This window comes from Cyanistes caeruleus, chromosome 17 (assembly GCF_971803275.1).
Source record: "Cyanistes caeruleus chromosome 17, bCyaCae1.hap1.1, whole genome shotgun sequence".
Lineage (NCBI taxonomy): Eukaryota > Metazoa > Chordata > Aves > Passeriformes > Paridae > Cyanistes > Cyanistes caeruleus.
This window is the reverse complement of record NC_141717.1, coordinates 10341641-10363059: the sequence shown is the minus strand read 5'-3', so window position 1 is coordinate 10363059 and position 21419 is coordinate 10341641. Positions and strand designations below refer to the sequence as shown.

At 39.9% G+C, this 21419-nt stretch overlaps 1 protein-coding gene and 1 long non-coding RNA gene across 4 annotated transcripts in view; both read right to left on the bottom strand.

Moving 5' to 3' along the window:
- LOC147650059 (uncharacterized) overlaps positions 1 to 11777 on the bottom strand; it is a 64100-nt gene extending 52323 nt beyond the window's left edge. Inside the window, exon 1 of the long non-coding RNA XR_015277237.1 lies at positions 11663 to 11777. This is a non-coding gene — a long non-coding RNA (uncharacterized LOC147650059). The remainder of the gene's footprint in view (positions 1 to 11662) is intronic.
- A 3061-nt stretch (positions 11778 to 14838) lies between these two features.
- Positions 14839 to 21419, bottom strand: part of TRRAP (transformation/transcription domain associated protein) — a 75309-nt gene continuing 68728 nt past the window's right edge. For all 3 annotated transcript variants that reach the window (XM_086854795.1, XM_086854796.1, XM_086854798.1), the window contains exons 67-72: positions 20953 to 21178; positions 20427 to 20644; positions 19534 to 19718; positions 18109 to 18312; positions 16989 to 17183; positions 14839 to 16132 (exon numbers count right to left, since the gene is read on the bottom strand). In XM_086854795.1, the coding sequence (XP_086710921.1) occupies positions 15848 to 16132; positions 16989 to 17183; positions 18109 to 18312; positions 19534 to 19718; positions 20427 to 20644; positions 20953 to 21178 (1313 nt within the window). In that variant the 3' untranslated portion in view covers positions 14839 to 15847. The remainder of the gene's footprint in view (positions 16133 to 16988; positions 17184 to 18108; positions 18313 to 19533; positions 19719 to 20426; positions 20645 to 20952; positions 21179 to 21419) is intronic.

The window sequence follows — 21419 nt, the reverse complement described above, 5'->3', positions numbered from 1 at the left end:
TCAGGATTGAAATTAGTGTTTATAGACTTTGTATCACAAAGTTCTCATTGCTGATTAGATGGAAACAGGTTTATTAATAATCCCTGGTATTTTTCTTTCTGCATACAGGGACTAATCTCTATCCATTAGCTTTACAGTGGATTTCTAGATTTCTAAATCACTCACCTACGAAATAAATCACATCTGTGTGGTGTGAACACACTTTAGTAACTTAACTTACTTAAAAGAACAAATTATTTTCAAAGCAATCTTCAAATTGCTGAAGCAGCTCTCCAGTGATATAAAATGACACTATCGTCCCAAACATGTGTCCAGCCTGACATTTGGTTAGTGTTGCTCAGTGTTTGAAATTTGAAACGTTAACACAATTTCTGAACTTGAAAAAGTTTACAAAATACCAAAACTCTCTAACCATCCCCCTGTTAAAATTGTGCTTTTGTCTATAGATACATATATGAAAGAATGAACCCTTTAATATATTTCAGCCTCGTGAATTCTCCACATTGAAAGGAGAATTGAACATTGCTCCCACCCCTCCACATACAGTAAAATGTTAAACATTGAGGTGGATTTGTCAAACAGGCTGGAAGGGGTTAGAACTTGACTTCTTGACTATTATATAGATTTTTAGAACACTTAAGGACCTCCTATCACATGTGACAGGCACAAATTATCAGTCCACCCCCCTCCCAGGTCTAGCATGGAAGCAGAGTGACTGCAGCCAGCATTTGCCAGCTGAACCATGTTATTTTGCATTACTGAGGGGTTTTGTGTTCAAATGATAAACTGTGCTCAGTGACATTTTCTGTCACGGTCTTCTGCACTAAACTGAGCTCTGAAGAAGTCAGCTCAGCAGTACCATTTGGAAGAGGAAAGTTGTGCAGAGAACGAAGACACAAATTGCAGCTGAAAACCTTTCATCTCTAAGTACCTGTCTGGATCTGCAAAGCTGCAGAAAAGTTGACCAGGAGCTGCTGGAAGTCTCTCACCAGCTCAAAAGAGGAGGAGCCAGGGTGCCTTACCGATAAACCACAGCATTACAGGGTGTGCAAATGAGGGAGAGCCAGGGTGCCTTACCGATAAACCACAGCGTTACAGGGTGTGCAAATGAGGGAGAGCCAGGGTGCCTTACCGATAAACCACAGCGTTACAGGGTGTGCAAATGAGGGAGAGCCAAGAGAGAAGGAAAAACATTTCATTCTCCCTCTTGTACCAGCTTCCTTCACTACCTGTATTTTCATCACGTGTGCTTTTCTAACCATCTCTCAGTGATATTCCTTAATTACACAGTAATGAAATACGCTCAAAGTCAATCAGAAAGCTGCAAAGCAAATAGCCTGTGTGCAGCACACGGGGTGAGGGGAATCAGCTCAGCTCACACTATTCAAACACAAAAACAGGCATTTCCAAGAGCTCTACCACTGCCAGGCTGCAGCACAGCAAGGTTTTTGAGTTAAATCATTGCATAATATGATGGTAATGAGTTTCTCAGCAATCATTATGTCTCTGTCAGATGGTAATAAAATGGAGTATTTGTCTCTGCTCTTGGTGCACTCAGAGAATATGCAGATATGCCAGTCCTCATTATATCTTGATAGAAACAAAATCCATTAAGCCCAGGTGCTATACATTTTAATGAGGGAGACATGTAGAAACAAACCCAGGTCAATTATAATAAAATGGTTACACATAGCTGAAACTGATAAAAATCTAAATGGGTCCATATCAATGCACTGCTTCAGAGATGCATGGTGTTGACCTGCTCATGGTAAGGGTGTACAGTGGGCTTTCAACACAGAGATTCTACCTAAGCTAAGGAATGGTATTTTCATGATAGGTTCTGTTTTTCAAGTGTGTACGAATATATCACAAAAATTATTCCTTTGGGAAAAATACTTTCAAACTCTTTTTTTTCTCTCACAGGCAAAAAGGAGACACTTATGAGAAAGAGACCAATTATCTTTCTGTTGATAAGTTATATAGGAAACAGCTTGCACTTTTAAACACACCATTGATCCTTAAAGGTAAGAGTTGTAACTGAAATCACAGTTACCATTTTCAGGACAAGAGCAGTGATACCCAGTCATTGATACCTTTACTCTTCTCAACTGTACTACAAAGAATTCAGCAAGTGGCCATATTTGGCCCATTGTTTCTAGCTTTCTCACCACATCAAGCTTACCCAGGGTCCTGGGTAAGCTTGTCCTTCCCAAGCCAGATTTGGAAGAGTGGACTAGCTAGTGGTTAGTTTAGTTAAGCACAGCTGTGCTCACCCCAGGCTGGGAGGATGCAGGACAAGAAGTGCCTAAACTGGCATCATCTCATTCATGGCACTCTCCATGAGGTCAAGAAGCCCAAATTTCAGCTTTCAAGAAGAGATTGAGCCCTCAGCAGACAGCAGGGTCATTAGCACGAGGCTTGCCTGGCCATACTCTCACAACTCTGGCTTAGCCCTGCAATCTATGGAGCTGGGAGGGTAAATCCCTCCAGGGTAAGCAATGTTGTGCCTGAGATTTCCCTCCTGAGCAGCAATCAGAGTGTGTTCTGTCCTGAAAAGACCACTTGAAAGGGTGAAATGATGCCTGATTTTTCTTTTTTTTTTTTTGTGAGTTACATCCTGAGAGGAAACACAAGCTCTGCTGTGAGACTGCTCCAAATGAACTCCAGATGAAATCTCCAACTGGCCCAAATTCCCACTGACTTCACTGGATGCTTTGAATAGGCACAAAGGAGAGTCTGATAGCTCTAAGCTGGAAAACATATTCACATATGGCTGCCCCATTTGTTCCTAACTCACTGAAAGCAATGGAATTGTTTCCATGTTATACGTGTGTGAGCAATTTTCCAGATTACAGCCATAAAGCACAAGATAAAAAGAGATGTAGAGCCTCATATCTTTGAAAGTTGTCTGTAGTACATGATTCACATAATTCTTTCCTCCAGTTATCCATTTATGTACTTCCTGTACCTGCTTAATCCTTCTTTGCTCCTTTTGGCCTAAAGAAAAGTTGCTTTAAAATTGTATTTTCAGCTCTTTTACCTTTTATGCTTCAGAGTCACAATGTTAAAAGAAAGATTTGCTCTTTCCATTTAGACTACAAATCTATGCCTGACACCAAATGACACCAGATTTATTTCTGCCATTTGTAAAGCATCTAAATGTACCCCCTTTCCTTGCAGACATGATGCAGTTTACTAAGAGGGCCTCCAGATTTCTCCAGGCACACTATGTACTATTTCCCTAAAGGATAATGATGGGAGAAAAAATTGCAATCAAGTGTAGATATCTCTTTGGAAATGGGTTAATTAAAATTCAAATTCACATTAAATAATAATAATTTTTTAAGCAATAAAAATTCTCTTTTGCGTAAGGGAACTTGCTAAACAGGGATTAAAAAATCGTTTTTCAAAGTGCCTACAAATAATAGTTTCAAGGAAGCATGTTTGTTTCCTGACATACAAGGATTCTTGTTTTCTACATAGGAGCAACACAGCTATGAAATCTCAGTTGTGTGACCCTGAATATGTTGCCTTTTGGGTGCCCATCAACCAACCATCATATGTCAGCAGAAGATTATGAGAATCACAACACACATTGAACAAATTCCTCCCTGTCCTCTGAAATATTAACCTTCATTTGCTCAGTTGCAATTACAGCAGTCACTGCACTCTTTCTGTGTCTCTGTCTTCAAACCTTCTAAAATTGCCAGGAAAAGACAAAAGGAGGCTCTTTGCATCTGTTGAACAGCTAGCCAGATTCTTGGCATAATATGAACATGAAAAAAATTATTGTGAAAGATTCCATGTTCTCTACAGCAGAGAGAGCTGTAGGTGAGAATAAATGAAACCATGTTTGCTGCTTGTACATTCTGTCAAATTAACAAGAGGTAAACTGTGGATGGGCTACTGCCTGTTAATATTGGTTTGCAATTTAAAATGAAATCTGGGGCTTTGAATGTCACTGGCTGAGACTGGATCATGTCATTGCATAACACCTGACAGCCTTTGTGGAGCTGCTCTGTAGGGACAGCCTTAATGCAGAGCTGAAAAAATCATTTCTAGACTTCAGCAGTCGGTAAATAGCCTTACAGATTTACTCAATGCTTTATTTTCTCCAGTCAACTCATATATAAATTACAACGGCCTCCTGTCTTTTTCACTATTATTATTCATTTTAAAAGAGCTTATTTTGAAGTTATCAAGAATCCATACACACTTATTCACCAGTGTAATTGCCTGGAAACTTTTCAGCCTTTCTGGTGTGACATTTTTCACCTTGAAAGGGACATTTGCATTGAGAGTTGAAAACAATTTTAAAACTCAAGGCTGAGAACACCTAGGATTGCTATTACTCATCTTTACCAAGCACTGACAGTTTTAAACCTCCTGAGCACTGAGATAGCTCTGCAATTTCCTGGTGGAGTCAACTATTGTGCTACACCATTGTTTTCCTGTGATAGCACTTTCAAATCATTAGTCCACAGAATTCTGTACATATCTGTAAACAGGTATGATTTATAGCTTGTAGGATGGAAAATCAGACTTAAAATATTACATTAAAAAAAATTGTACTAAAATGCCCCTCTGGATTTCTGAGGAAAATGCCTCATCTCTTAACTACTTACTTTGGGACAGCTCAGATGAATAAAAACCCCATTGTAGTGGGCAGCATGTAAATAAAGAAAATGACAGTTCTTTCACAAAGAGTTTAAGCTCTACACTTAAAAATATCTATTTGAGACATCACAAGGGATTGATAATTCAAAAATCGAAATATCATTAATTATTTTCTTAAAAATAAAATTGGATCTCCAACATTTTCTTTTTAAAGAAAAATAAATGGAATAATATGTTCCATAAAGTTTCAAGTAAAATTAAAATTTAAATTAATTCCCAATAGCCACCAAGGCTGGATCCTTATGTGATTTGGGATGATATTTTCCAAATTTTGCAACAGGGCAACAGGTTTGGGATGCAAAACTGAGAAAGAGAGAAATCAGGCATTGACATTGGACAGTCTTCCAATAAAATGGACTAGAGCAAATCAAGAATTAACTTGAGATTCCTGAACCATACCACTGTCATTAATAAGAGGTAGCTAAAACTCAAAAGTTCTCAAGGAGCCACACTGCAAGCACAAAACAGAGATGCCAAGAGGTATCTGAAGGACAAAGTAAACTCAACATTCCCTAAATCCAGCCAATATTTACTTAGGAGAAGTTCAAAGGCCTGCCCCATTTAGATCTCAATTAATTTAACGAGATTATTATAATCCATCCTACTTAAATTCTCCTTCACTTTTAGACCATCAGCTCTGTCCCTGGAGTTTTCCCAGCTCCATCCCTGCAGCAGGAGGCAGCTCTGGCAGAGAACCCTGGACAGCATTTCCATTGTCATTAACAGCCAGGACTAAGAAGGATGGAAAGAAACATCACAAATCCCCTCATTTCTTTCATTTTTATACCCCACAAATTCCTCCATACAGTGTGGGAACATAACTAAGTGAATGCTGCTTTGTTTACTTAGTGCTGCACTCAGGATGTGCAAAGATTCATCATTTTCTGGATGAACCTTTTCAAATTCTTTGTTAAATGCATCTCTGTCCAAAAATCTCTCTTCCCTTTTATTTTTTTTTAACCTCATGTAAATTCATACTCTCAAAAGAACTCACTACCTTTAATTACAGTGATCTGCCCCATCATCACTGAACAAGTAGTAATTAATTGGGTAGCCCCAAATCATAAGGTTCCTTTAAATACCAGCTGCAGGTCAGTTGAAAATATAAGTCAACACTAGCACAGTAACAAAACCCAATTGTTCTATTTTTTTACCATTTAAAAAATAGGCATAAGATTTTGTATTAATTTGACATGAAATGGAATGCTTGTAAAATTGAGAACATCCCAACAGCATCCCATCAAAAAAGTTGCAATTGACTATGTGTCTGGTTGAACGAAAAAAAAAAATTAAAAATTGATTTTTACTATTTTTAAAACTTTGAAGGTAAAATTTTCCATCTAAAATGATTGGATTTTTTAAAAAATCGAAATTATTTTCATTTGAAGATAGTTAAAAAAAAGAACAATTATATTGTTTTCTGGAAGCAAAATTTCTGAAAACAAAACTCTTCTGGGAGAATAGTTGTCATACTTGAGAGATGGGTGACAAGAAACTGAGCCTTGGTCTGTTCTGCTAATAACAATGCCCTTATCCAGAAATTAATTTGCCTAAATAACAGGAAGACAGTACATTTATAGGACTTAATCTGCCAAACATCCATCAGTCTTTTTCCTTTTCAGCCCACATAACACAGCAGAATAAAAAATATGCCCCTCTGCTGCTGTAATCAAAGTGATTGTGTTTCAGATCAAAAACATTTATTTACTGCATGGATTAAAGGATTAAATTGCATAGGAATGCTCTGCCCAACATTCTGTGCCTGTGCTGGAATCCAGCTGCCCTTAATCTCCATATCATTGACACATGATATTGATAAAATGGTTTTCCCATTATGGCTTGTTTGTTTGTGATGTATACAGAATTAAAGTAACAAAAATAAGATTCCTGGGTCGTTTTCTGGCTGCAGTGAGCTCCTGAGCCAGCTTTGCTGGCATCCCCTGCCCGTTCTGCACTCACACCACAGAGCCCCGGCTGCTGCACGGCCAGCTCTGTCCTGGAGGCACTGTGCACCAATTCCCTGCTCTTCCAGCATCCCTGGGGAGCTGCACCCCTCAGCAGGCTGAAGGAGGGTGGCACATCATGCAGGGACAGCTGACATTGCTCCTGAGCCTCCAGGTGCAAACTCACAGACCTCACTCTCAGGGCAAAACTGACAGCTCCAGGTCACGGGCACCAGGATGGTTCAGCCCAGGGAAAAATGAGTAAACAGCCAGAATCACTGCTGAGAGAGCAAAAAGCCAATGGCAAACACACTGTGCCATAACTAAATGTCTAAAACATCTAAATCTAAAATATCCTCTTCCCTAAGCCAGTGTCTCTAGACAAGACACACTGCTTGTAATCTACTGCAAAAGACACATCTATGGCCACACTAAAGCACTAAATGTTTGTTCTGCTCCCTGTGCCTCCAAGGCAAGCCAAATATTTGAAATATACCCAGAAAAGGGAAAATATTAGAGATACCCATTCATGGGCAAGAAGAATTCATTTTATTTTGATTGTTGACTGACTCAAAAAGAAATTGTGTTGCTTGATGACGAGAATCCACTGCATGACTTTTGCTCTTCTTTCATAAACAGGAACAGAGCTCACAACTCAAAACACCCATGACTGACCTGGGTGTCAGCAACCAGTTCCAAAAGATGAAGCACTTTTCCCCCCAGGTCTATTCTTGCAGACTCTTTGCAAATTCAGGCAGACATGGCTGCATCGGGTTATATCTGTCACACAGGGAGAGCTATTCTAAGAGTATAAAGATAAAATCCTCTCTTTTTACTTCTCTGATAAGAGGAGGTACCATCCAAGTATCCCAATAAGTTTCCAGTTCTCTGCAGCTTTGCTTCAAGAATTGCTGACTTGGTAAGCAAATATGGCGAGCTAATTTAGTGTTATTGCCCAATGATCACAAAAGAGGAAAATAAGAAGTGTCACTCTTTTACTAATCTTTTTTCTATTTTACAGGGCACATGTTAGTGTGTTGCTACTGTTGTTTAAGATTATGATGCCTTTAAGGTTTATTTTGTAACTTCAGGCTTCTGCTGTTTTGTGATTAAATGCATAGAAGCAAGTGGAATAATAATTATGTAATTTATGTTCATACACTTCCTCCCACTGGCAGGTTGCTTCTTGACTGAAATTGTATTCTTTGATTCATGAACAGCTACCTGTTAAAGATGGCGGGGACAGATACTGCAAATCCCTGAGAGCAATCATGAAAAAATATTTCAGCTACACCACTGATGTCAGGTCCATTTGCACATTTTTATCACTGATTCATGTTCTGTAATCTACTGCTTCAACAGAGAGCATTTATCCCTGCTACTTCTGAATAACATTAAAAGCACATAGAGAGGTGAATCACACAACTCTAAATGTGCAGTTCTTACCATTGATTCAGGAAAAATAGGAATATAATTGTTAACCAAATTTGCAAATACAGAGAGGAAAAGTTTTCCAGCTAAGGCAATTAACCTGTGTGTTTGTGTTTTCTTCCACTCCAGGAAAAGTAGAATACCTCAAAAGTGTCAAACACAGATAACATTAAACAATTAAATTTAATTGTTTGTAACAATGTTAATGTAACAAAATTGTTTATTGTAATGAATAAATTTTGTTAAACACAATTAAATGGGAGCAATTCTGCTAAAGGTAAAAGGGGTAAGGTTTCTTTTCTGTGTGCATCCAGCTCCTGAGTGATGAAACTAATCATGGCTGAGGAGCAGCACATTATTTACACAGCAGGGACACTGAAAGACATGGTCCTGCCTTGGGCCTCTCATTGTGCCAAGCTCTCTTCAAGTTTTCCTTTAGGAAAAATGTGAAACAGTAGCAGGAAAATCAGAAGGAGATAGGAGTGAAGTAACTCAACCAACTGACAAAGTGAGTCAATGAGAAACAGAAAACAGATCTGGGCATTTTCCAGCCTGGGCCGTGGCTGGCAGATGCCAGAGCTTCTCTCACATCCTCAAATGTAGGAACTGTAAACTAAGTTTCAATCATTCAGCTGCATTCCTCCAAGAATGAACTGCAGTCAGTGGACAATTCCAATTCTGCATCTACATTTAGGTCTGTGTAAATAATAGCCAGGTTTTTAAGATTGTGATCTGACAAGGATACTCTGTTCTTTAGAAAACTCAAGACTATTCTTAGACTGAACAACATTTGAAAGTCAGAGAAACACTGAGGAGCTAAAAGCAGTATTTTTCATTGCAAAGGAAATACAAAGTGTTTTGTCATATTGGAATCTGGAATGAGGGATTATGCCATTAATGCTGTGTATGTTGCTCTTAACAAAACCCCTGAAATCTATGGTTCTGATATTTTAAAAAGACAGCATTAAAAATCAGTGAAAATCATCCTCTCAAGCATAACTTACCACACTGCAATAAATACCAAGAGCTACACAAGCACAGCCTAACCAAGTTTCCAGTGTAATTCGGAAACAGCCTAAAACGTTACAAAATGTTTTCTAAAATAAAACCTCCTATTAAGAAGTGGAGGTTTAGACACTAAATGGAGTTACACCGACATCAGCACCCCTAAAGAATAATTTTGTGTCAATCTATTAATTTATTTCACAAAAAAAAACACAAAACAGTGTGGGGTTATAAACACAGTTACCAGAGCTGAGTTCTCCTTCTAGATGGATTTACAGAAAGTGCTACAAAGAAAGATGAGCACGCCTGATATAACTATTACTCCACCAAAATACCTTCACTCAGGTCACAGAAAAGAGCAGATGAATCCCATAGTACACATAATGCCTAAAAAATACGTGTGAATGAAAGCTAAACTGAGCTAGGTATCTTTCCCTGCGTGACTGACAGCCTGTTTGAGAGCTGAACACAGAATTCATATCTGTACTGAACCATCCCACAGCTCTACAGCATCACATCTGTCACAGAAGGATAAAACAAGCATTTTGGCACTTTCAATAGTTGCCTCATTCACAACACAGCAGCTCAGTGAAACAGCCAAAGCAGAGACAAGCAAGTCATAATTTCACCCCAAACTAATGTTGATGTTTTGCAAGATTGTGAAAGGCTCAGGAAGTTTGAGTCTTTCTTTTCCCCAAATCACCAGGTCAAAACAGGCAGCAAGTGGTCAGAGGAAGGGTCCCCACTATTCCAGTTCCTCAGTGTCTCTGTTCCATAAATCTTCAGGTTTTGATCCATTTTCAGAATACAGAAGAATCCCAACACTTTCACCAGGAGTTTACAGGCCACAGTAAAAAATTACCCTTTTCTCTCCAGAAATTTCCAAAGGCTAAAGCAAGGGCCACACATCTCACACAGGGTGCATCCAGCCCCACATCTGGAAACCAGATACAGCCTGCAGGGCAAATTCATCTGACCCACCTCAGCTGTGTGGTCATTGTGCCACCTCCTGTGTGTCTGCAAGCCCAAACATTCTGTCTCTGCTAGATTGTCTCTGCCAGGCATAGAGTGGAAGGGAGAGAGGGCAAAGGGGCTATGGGAGATCACAGAACTTTGGATACTGTCCCAGAAAATTTTCTCTAAATTCGCTTAATCCCAACAAAATTGAGTTTGGACCACCCAGACTGCAGTACCTAAACAAGAAAGGAAGAAAATTGTTTTAACTGGGAGACACTTCTTTTCACTCACAGACTACAAAGCCACATTTTACAACACACATTTCCTAAGTATCAAAAATATCAAATCCTTTTCCCCCACGGATTTACTTCATAGCAGAGAGGTTCCACCACACACAGAGTTAGACAAGGAACCCTGAGGTCCCAATCCCCACTCCTCCACAGAACCCCACAAAGATGGGGAGTAGTTTCTTCACATGCTCAAGCTAAAAAATAAATGATAGCATAGTGTACTGCATGAGAAGTTAAAAAACAGACTTTTTAATAATGCATGCAGTTAATTTGAAGAATTTTAATATGGCATCTTTCTCTTGACAATCGCTATTTTTTTATATTACAGAAAGGAATAGGGGCAGCTATTACACAAAGAAACAACATTTCAGTGACACCACCAGACCTCAATTAAAAGTTCTGTGCCACAGTATTGCTTCAAGGGATGGTAAAGCTATACTGACCCACTCTAAAATGGTTTATGAATTGCTACTGATGAGAACTCTTGCTGAATAAGCAGAATAGGTTCTTTAATGCCATTTTCTTACAAACAGCAGCAAGGAGTGGAGAGTGACAGTAATTAATGTGTTAGTATCAAGAGAAACAAAGAGCCAGCAAAGATCTGTCCTTTCCCAGCTATCAGACTGAGCAAGCTACTTTAATATAGCTGGTACTGTAACAGTTCACAGGGGCTGGACTGAGGGTAAGCAATGCCTGACTGATTAAGGTACAATCCTGACAGTATCTTACAGCCTGGATAAATATCTTTTCCTAAAGAAAATAAAATCAGGTTGCAGGTAGCAAGTGAAGCATGATATTAGGGTGTAGAGCACATGAATTTAACAAGCTAATAGCACCTCCAAATACACCAAACATCTACAGCATGTCCAGCACAAGAACCAGGCAGATTGGAAATGGGCTTTTACCAGCTGATTTCTGTGAGAGTTAAGTGTTATTTCTTCCAAGAAATCCAACCATTGTTGGATTAAATGGCAAGATAAGTGTTCATACAAAACTCTAACGAGGTTTGTTTTGCTGAACACAATAAGAAATGAACTGCTTCTGCCCAGGCCACGCTGCCAAACAGGGGGCAGAGAAGTGCCCACACTAGTTAGTGCTTCTCCCTTGGAAGCGCAGACATCGCCAACTTTGCCACCTCATTTCTTAAAAGCAGCATGATCTGATCCTCCAGGGCTGGACAAGGTCAGGAGGGGTTTTATGGCTCACTCAAGAAGGATTTTCCAAGAGTACATTAACCACATAGAGTGCTCCAGCACAGCCAGAGGGAAAGCATCACCAAAGGACAAAATCACCCCAAACAAAACAAACAAACAAATAAATAAATAAAAATGCATTTTGTAACACCGAAACATCCCTTACCGACTTTCCTTGCCGATGTCCCGACCCTGGCTGTGCCAGACCCAGCCACCAGAGCCAGTTACCCCAGCTGAAAACACTTGCCAGCCACAGCTGAAAATATTTGCTAGCCACAGCTGAAAACACTTGCCAGCCACAGCTGAAAACACTTGCCAGCCACAGCTGAAAATATTTGCTAGCCACAGGTGAAAACACTTGCTAGCCACAGCTGAAAACACTTGCTAGCCACAGGTGAAAACACTTGCTAGCCACAGGTGAAAACACTTGCTAGCCACAGGTGAAGACACTGGCCAGGCTGCTCACTGTGCTCAGCAGAACAGTCCCAAGTCTGGGCTGGGGGATTGCACTGGTTTTGGCAATTAACACGAAACTCCTTTCTTGAGGGGAAACGAAGAAACAAACAAGCAAAGAGATCTTAGGGCAGCCTCTCTCTTCCTGCTTCACTGGGCTCAGCTTTGCCTCTGCCCCTTCTCCTGCTTCCTTGCCTAAAATTTCCTGGTTTTGCAGTGGATTCCACCCGGTCACTCCCCTTGGAGAAGGGAAGGGGCAGCACAGAGTGGTCCCCATCAGCCATCCCTTCCTTCTTTCCCTTCTCCTCCCCAGGATTTCTCCCCCCAGGCTGGCAGGGATCACCCACAGGTCCCTCCTGGGCCACAGGGGGGATGCAGTGCCAGGAGCTCCCAAGCAGCTGAGGGGCCCCCGCTGGAACCAGGATAACAATCCTGTGTGGTGTTTTCCAGGGGGAATTGGAAGAAATAAAAAGATTTCTCAGAGTAAAGCATTGGATTATAACAGGGGAGGGAGAAGTTTGAAGGCAGAGAGGGAGCACAACTCTTGCTTGGAGCTCTCAGGGAAAGGCAATGCTCATTGAAAGATGAAAAGGTCACAGTCAAGAGATGAAAGTCTGAGTTAACAATTTCACAGACTCCCTGTTTTTTCTTCATTTCAGCGATTTGAGCCCTGGTTTAGGAGGTCCCAGGTGAGGTAACACTGCCTTTGGCTCACAGCTCACGCACACAGGGACAGTGAGACCCGACAGTCAAGGGACAATGATGATAAACCACATACAAGACACCAGTTGTTTCACATGTGCTCTCTTGAACCTCTTAAATGTGAAATGCACCCACACTGAGCTGATTAAAAGCTCCTGTGAGTGTGAAATCTTCTCTCTGAATAGGCTTCCTCACCACAAAGGAACATTTCATACATCATATTTGAAACAGATCGGAGCCTTAAAAGCAACTTTATTCGACTGCCATTATGAAACAGAGCTTTCATTGTCTGCCACTGAAAAGCTTTGAGTCATCATCTTCCAGTAATAACTAATCCCTTGCTCACCCTCTCTGTATCTGACAATTCATGGACAGCCCAATTACAGGAGAGGAAAGTGGCACACCACTTTCAGAGGGGAGACTCAAATACTCAACTACTGCTAAAGGCTTTTGTTTCAGAGTACAATTCACTTAAGCAAACAAATTCTGATAATCTACTTTGAGAGCAGACTGTAATAATAAAAAGTTAAATTGCAGCAGCATCGTCTAATAAAGACAGAGTCAAACATGATTACAAAAGTCAGGAGAAAAAAACAGTGTAATTTGAGAAACCTGACAACTATTTATTCTCTGTATAATATCCACCGCTTACATTTTTATCCAGTTTTTCATGCCAAGTGTGCTTCCTAGTTACAAGTATTTCTGTGCCTTGAGTGACCTCCCAGAGAGCCCAATTCACACCATGACAGCTACACATGCCAAAGTCTACCAACATGTACATCTCTGTATTTTATACAGAATTATGGCTGGCACATCTTTGGTGTCAAGGACTTGTGACTAGTTACCCTCACAAAGATCTGGTGAAATCTGTTTGTAACTCTACAGGGGTTGAAAAACAAACACAACAGGAGGAACCTTCAGAATGGCATAATGCTCATACACACAGTGTCAGAGAGAATTTTAAATTTGACCTCTCTTAATTCTCGAGTGTTTGATTTTACAGAGTAATGACATGGGCTTTTTTTGTGTAATATCTAGTCTGAGGGAAGAGACCTTGAAGGGAATACTTTGAGTGAATTGACAACTAATATACTTCAAGTATCTGCTCAGCAAGATGCATTCTGAGCATGGATCTCTTACAAGACCAAGGGAACCTTTATCTACAATCATAAAAAATTAAATGCAGCGAGGATAAATGTCACATGTTCATGAAGATAATCAGGAACTTCCCTGTACTTTGGAAGGAAATACCCTGTACTTTGTCAAACCACTTTCCTGCTAATGGACAGCTGCTGCTGATACAAGAGATGTCAGATATCCCCAGGCTCTGAAGAATGCTCATGTATAACTAAAAGCTTTCAGATTTATCTCCTGGAGCTGGTGGTAAAACTCTGGGTTAACATTGTGTAAGCCTTCTCTCAAATTGAGGGGCACCCATAGCATATGCTCCTGAAAGAAGAGACCAGGTATCAACATTTGCACATTAACACCTCAGGGAGCTCATTAAAACTCTGCTCCCTCACACCCCAGGTCTTCTTTTAGGAGTATATTTGAGATGATGCCACGAGCAAGACAGAAATCACAACTCTAAAGACAACAAAGTTTGTCTCTTAACTCGCATTCACATTTTCCCATTAAGATTTCTGTCATGGACAGAAAAACAGCTGAATTATCTGACGACTTCCTGTCATCTCTCAGACATATCCAAGACATTCAAATGATTAAGAAATAATCCTGCAACTCCTCTGTGCAGTGTGTGCTGTATTTCACAGCTGCAAACATTACAATCTTCAATAAAGGGAAGGCAACAATTCCCTTCAAGTCATGAAAGCACTGAGCTCAGTTGTGAATGACTGCAGACAGAGCGTGTTGTGACACATGCAGGAAGCACTATGTTTTATAAGAAGATTATTCTTGCCAACATGATTTTGATAAGGAAGTAATTCTTTGCCAAAAAAAAAATTATGTTTGTTTTCCAAATCCTTATATATCCAAATCCTTATATAGTCCTTAGCACTCATTTATTTGAGCTTCCACTTGTACATAGTGCCATAGAGCAAAACTCTTTGATAGAAAAGGAGCACCAAGCATGGGAATGGAGGGCCATACCTGATTCATCCATTATACAATGAAGCAAAACCACACTCTTAGGATAATATCAAAGGTACCAATAAAATTAATACCAGAGAGTTTTATAAAATATTTATTTTGAAAAAAATCACTCTGTACAAATTTAACATTCTCAACACCAAAGTCTTATAAAAATGCTAACACAACAGAAAGACGAGTGAAACATTAAACTGCTCTTAAATTACAAAGGAACAGATTCATTCTCAAGAAGCTACTGTAATTCTAAACAGTAAAGAGAACTTGATAAGATTTCATTTTTTCTCTATTACAGACAAGTACATGTATCAAAGGATGACTTTTTCCATCCTTTTATAAACTTCCCCCCAAACACTGTCCACAACTAAACCAAATACTCTAAATGGTTTACACTTTTACTGTACATAGCTTGTGCTCCAGGAAAGTCAGCACAATTTGATCATCATTTTTTCAGTGCCTAACAAAATCTCACCTCTATAACATTTCATACAAAATTGTCTGTACAAAGCCACATTGCCCATGTAAATTTGAAGCAAACTTAAAAGTTAAGAGCATTTATCTGTGCCTTCAATTTGGCATTATGAAGAGAGTGATTAAGTAAAATTTCACAGAGTAAGACAGTAACTTGGATTGCTGTATTTTTCTTTTTTAGTAACTACTATTGATAAAAAAATTATATACTGCAGGTTATTAGGAATGGCAGGCCCTAAATCTAACAATGCTAGTTTCATAGTCTTCATCATAAAATTAGATTTTTCTGTATATTATTTTTCTCTCTTCATTTTAGTCTATTTGCAAAAGCTGCTGTTGCATATCAACTGCTTAAATGAGAGGAAATGTCTCCCCATGAAATTAGAAACAGTAAAAACGCCATACTACTGTAAACACAGCTAGAATGAAAACTGACAAAATGCAGTGTGACAGGTAAGCCATGGTCTGGAAAGCTTTTTTCACATTTTCTTAACACAAAATATGGCTCACACCACAAACAACAGGAGGAAATAAAAACAACAACAAAAAAAAAAAACCCCAAAACAACAAAAACAACAACCTCCCCACCCCTCCCACCAAAACTACTGAAAGTTTCAAGTCACAGCCAGGGGTGCCAGGCGGGGTCCATCCTGCAGAGGTTGTCCAAGCTGTTTGCAGCTGCCACCAGAGTGTTGACTTTGCTTTCCCCTCCCTCAAACTGAGCGAGGTTGTGGAGGCGAGTCATGATGGCAGTCACAGCTTTCTGAACCAGGGAAACCAGCTGCTGGCTGTCCATGTTCTCGGGCTGCCCAGCTGCTGACAGGGGAGAGGAGGTGTCCTCTTGGGTTTTTTTGTGCCATGCAATGATTTCATCCCTTAGCACGGTTTTTAGGATGCCGTCAACCTACATGGAGAAGAAAAATCAGATTATTGCACTTAATCCAAAGAACTATCAGGTTCTACCAGGTTACAGAATTGTAACTAGATTTTAGTCAACAGCATTTTGCCACTTTTGGTGCCACGTTGCAATTTCAGACTTTTCAAGGCGAGTGTGGCTTCCAAACATCTTTATTATTTCCTCTCCAGGTGTTTCTCTTCATAAAAAGTTTCCATTACAAAAACACAACACAATGACTCCTACAGGAATTAACAACATATATCAAGATATTGATACACACATACAGTTGGGTACATCCTATTTTTAAATTATTCAACTAAATTCATGGCTTTTACCACACACACACAGAAATCTTGGGCAAAGATTTGGAGTCCTTTGAAAAGCTGGAGGGGTTTTTTTGCAGTCATTTCACTCTCAGGGAATATTTTTTTCTGCAACACTGGGAAAAAACACTGACTACAACACCCATACACATATGTATCTAATATATATACACATATATGTTATACAGGCCAGTTTCATCCTTGGATGAAAAAGACATAACTGCAACAAATACTTTCTTATTTTTTCTCATCACTGAGTTGAGTTACTGGTACTCATCTGCCAACTCCAACAAGACCCAAGCTTCTAAACCAAACTTTTATGTGTCCAGTCTGAGTCAAAATAAACATTTACACATAACAAATAAAGCATTTCCAAAAATTTCCAACATTTCAGCTGGCCTTTGTGATGAACTCAGGGGTAAAATTTTAAAACAAATACGCACCGTCATTCAGTTCCTACCTTCACCAAAAAAAGTGCTGCTTCATCTATAAATTGTTAAATACAAACCTGCAAATAACCTTGCAGAAGGTATACAAACCTTGAAGTTTGGCTGTGCAAAGCAGCGAGCCACTGCAATCATGGATGCAGTGAGGGGCCCCGACACCCCGATGGTGGTGAGAAACTCCGAGATGTTTGGGGTGAGCCGGAACGGAACGGGACGATTGGCATCCAAATCTCCAGTGGCATCGTTAATGTCAAAGCGAAAGTAAGCCACATTGAGCTTGCCAGTGTCCTGGGTTTAACAGAAAAAATGCACAAAAGCAATTAAACAAAGTGATTTTCGTTCATGGAACCCAAAGCAGTTGGATTTTTGTGTCTGTTAATACTGAGTCCCAATAGTACTTCAATAGCTTTTCACTCGTTTAGCCAAACAACTTTTAAGCAATGAAGTAATAAATAATGGCACCCACAAAGGTAAGTATTTCTCTCCAAATGTTGTGTCCAAACCCCTTACTAAATACATGTAATACCAAACTTAAGGAATAGATTCCTCTGGATCCTGATCTGTATGGAGTCACTGCCAATAGAACTCTGGGACAACACTCAGTGTCCGAGGTTCACTCTGGGTAAACAGCTGAACACCTAACAGAGGGAGCAAAAAATCCTAATTGCTATACAGACTGTAGCTCTCCATGCATTAAAATGACATTGAGACTTCAATAAATGTCACCTTTGCTCTTTTTTTTAAGGTGGAAAACCTCATTTTAAATGTTGGGTTAAAACAGAAAAATCATGAATAGGAGTTGTAACTTGACAGATACACTCAAAAGAGAATGGTATTTGAAAATGGGTATAGCCTTTTGAGAAAATGAAGCTCTAAATTTTATTTTTCTCACACTTAATTGATTTAATACAAAGGTATTTTGAAAGCAATATATTTGAAAGAAGACTAAAAAGAGAGACTAATCAGACATTTACATGAAGAGTTCCAATATCTAAGAACAATTACACAAAGTTCTAAACTCTCACCACAGAAGGCAGAGTTGATGTCCACAGGGGCTGCAGGCTAAAGTACTCCCTACAGGATGCGCAATCACACAGAAATAAAAAGCCTACTGAAATGCACTGTTCATTATCTGAGCTGAACTTTGACTCGTTTCAAAAGCACAGTGCCAATATCCATCTGATCCAAGATGAGAGAACGAACAGAAGCACACCTGGGCAATCTGCAGCATCTCAGGGTTGAGCCTGTTGAGGTGAAAGATGAACTCTGCAAAGCCAATGAGGGCTAACTGGATGGTGAACATCTTCCGGAAGGTCCAGTAATCCGTGGCGTTGGGGAAGGTGTGCAGAGCCCACTCCTTGAGCATGCTGCGAGGCACCATGTTACTCTGCACCTCCTTCAGGATGTCTCTGAGAACCTGCACAGCAAAAGGGTTAGGAGGAAAAAGGCATTTTTCATGCACTTCTTAGCAGCAGACAAATCGACCTAAAGCAACTACCAATCTGCTCTTAATTGCTGCATCTCGTTTTAGGAAAAGTTAAGAAAAAAAAATCTCTACCAAAATATTTAATTACTATAGCATATACTAGCCTAATTAGTTAGAAAAATAAGTAAAAGTAGGATCTGTTCTGTTACACCAGAAAGCATGATAGTCATGCTGACTTCAATTAAATGGTTGTTAAAGCTTCAAAAATAAGAATGCTGAAAATAGAAATAAACGTTACATAGCACTTCTGTTTTTATCTTGTAACAAAGGAAGTCTGAGACAATTGTTTAAATTAAGTCTGTAATACATATTTACTGTGCATTTTCTAATAGCTGTATTTGGAATGGGACTGGCATTTCGTGTATGAATTTCCATTAATCCTAAGGAAAAAAAACAAAACCACCTTTATATATCACAACAGGTTGTTTGGTGGAGGTTACAGAGAGAGGAAGCTTTGTTCTTTCTGAATACTTCATTTATTAGGTGAGATTGCCCACCTGCTCCTGTTTGGCTTAGACAAATGGATGCACTGCCAATTTTAAGAGAAACATTAGAAGAACATGGGAAGCCTTCCTCACATGCCATGCTGTAGCTGCTTATGTAAATTAGGAATGCTGCTTCCCATGCTTTCAATTATTTTTAAAGCACTACATGAGAGCAAAAAAATCAATGAGCACCCTGCCTGTTTTCAGTTGTATTTATCGAAACAACTTCTAGCAATAAAAATACAGCTTTTTTTTTTTAATAAAATCTTTCCAAGACAACCTAAAACTCCAAAGAGATATAGAGTTCTCATTATGCAAAATCAAAATAAACTGCAAAAAAAATCCAAACACCATTAGTGTGCTATGTATCTGTCATCTAATGACATCTACCAAACACACACATCCCTGCTATGCAACTGCCTTAGGCTCTACTGAATATTTCTATTTTCTATAGAAAACCTTTTAGCAAGGTCCTAGCATTACATATAACAATAACTTAAACCTGTCAGAATCCGCTATCTCTTTTCTAAACTCCAAAATATTCTGTTATTTAGTACATAATGAACTTCCCAAGTTCTGAAGAAGCGCTGCTGGTGAAAACCCAGGGTGAAGTTGCCCCTGGCCCAGCAGGGAGCTGGGGAGAGGCCAGGGTGAAGCCCCGTGGTACCTGGTGACTGGCCTGCGTGCCCCGCGCCTGCACGGTGGCCAGCCGGTCGTAGTAGCGGGAGATGGGGTTGTCGTGCTCGATGCCCTTCTTGGCACAGCGCTGTTTGTAGATCTCCACCAGTGACAGGGACGAGGGGTTGTCCTCCACCAGCCGCATCTGCGGGGACACCGCCACCACCCGCGGCACTGCGCGGAGAGAGCAGAGCACAACCGAGCTCGTCCGCGTCCCAAATGCTGACACCCAACCCTTGAAACGCAGCCCCCATAATCAACTGAAGCCCAGCAATAGAAAATTTTAATGCTGTGCTCGTAATTAATTTACAAGCTCATGTGAAAAAGGATTACAGCATGGTTTTTTTATCTTAACAGAAATATCAACTGTATTTTCCAAAAAAAAAAATTGAGCACTCATCATTCTTCCTATTTTCCTTTACCTTCAGGAAAGGGTAAATACTTTGTTCAGATGAAATTCATCAGAAAAAAGAAAAAATAAAATATTTCTTCTGTGTTATGTGGAAGACGTAAAAGAAATTCAGTATTCATATATCACAACTCGGGGAGAAAAGGTTTTGTTCTGTCCCTCCTCAGCTGTCTCTATGTGTTTATTCTGAAGTATGCGCACCCATTTCCACACCAACGGGCCCAGTGGGCATCTCTATCTTAAACATCCACAAGTGCACTTGATACCATAAGCAATGCACATAAGCATTCTAAAAACACCCCAGATCCCCTGCAATCAGCTGCACTTCTCCAGAGGGGTGCTACAGCTCCAGACAAGACTAATCACCCAGACAGATGTGAATTTACCTTCTGAATATTCAAAAACCCCCAGCATTATAACCCTTGAGCGTAACATACATTCAAAAACACCACAGGTCTCTCTCTTTTCGGTACCTGTGAAAAACAAATGTCTTTTGGTGGTCTCCTTCCTCTTCTCCAGGCAGGGGTTGAGGAGTCGGAGGAGCTGCAGGACGCGCTCCTCGCGGCGCGACTCGGTCAGGCAGGCGTCGTTCATCACCAGGTAGGGGTAGATCTTCCCGTTGTGCCCGCGGATGTACAGCCTGCGGGCGGCCGTGTTGTGCTTCTGCACGATCTCCACCCTCGGCATGAACCTGCCAGGATCATTTGGTGAGACCTCTACAACTGTTTTGAACAACAGGATCTCTAGTGGTTACAACAAAAGCACAGATCCCAACTTACAGCAACGTACAAGAAAACCAAATATGCTCTAAACAGTGCAGGTGTTCAGAGATCAAATGTAACATTATTGAAGGAGGATAAATTAAAAAGGTCTTACAAAGTTTGACTCTATTTGTAATACATATATAAAAATATCTACTATAAAATACCCATCCACTTTTGCAGGATGGATGGATGGATGGATGGATGGATGGATGGATGGAGCTTTAATTTAGGTTACCTTGCTATCTTGATGTAGTAATGTGTTGGCTTTGGCATAAGGAATTCTCCAGGTATCTCCACTTCCGCAGTTTGAGCCGAAAAGTTACTTAGAAAGCGGCACTTTTCCTCTATAAGGAAGAACTTTGGAAGCTGCTTCGTTTTGGCCTCCAGAATTTTGATCCATTTCTTTAGTTTGGAGATAAGGTTGTGGAGTTTCATTGATCCTGGCACACTGAAGTCAAAATCTAAAAAAAAAAAAGCCACACCAAATCAAATCACCCAATTCAGCAGTGCAAACCAAACACACACACCCACTAAGCTTAACTGCCTTTAAAAGACAGGCTCTACTGAATCTTTCTATTCTCCATAGAAAATCTTTTAACACAATCCTAGCATTATATATAACAATAATTTAAATCTGTCAGAATCTGCTACCTCTTTTCTGTATACAACTCTAAAATATTCTTTTATTAAGTATATATTGAA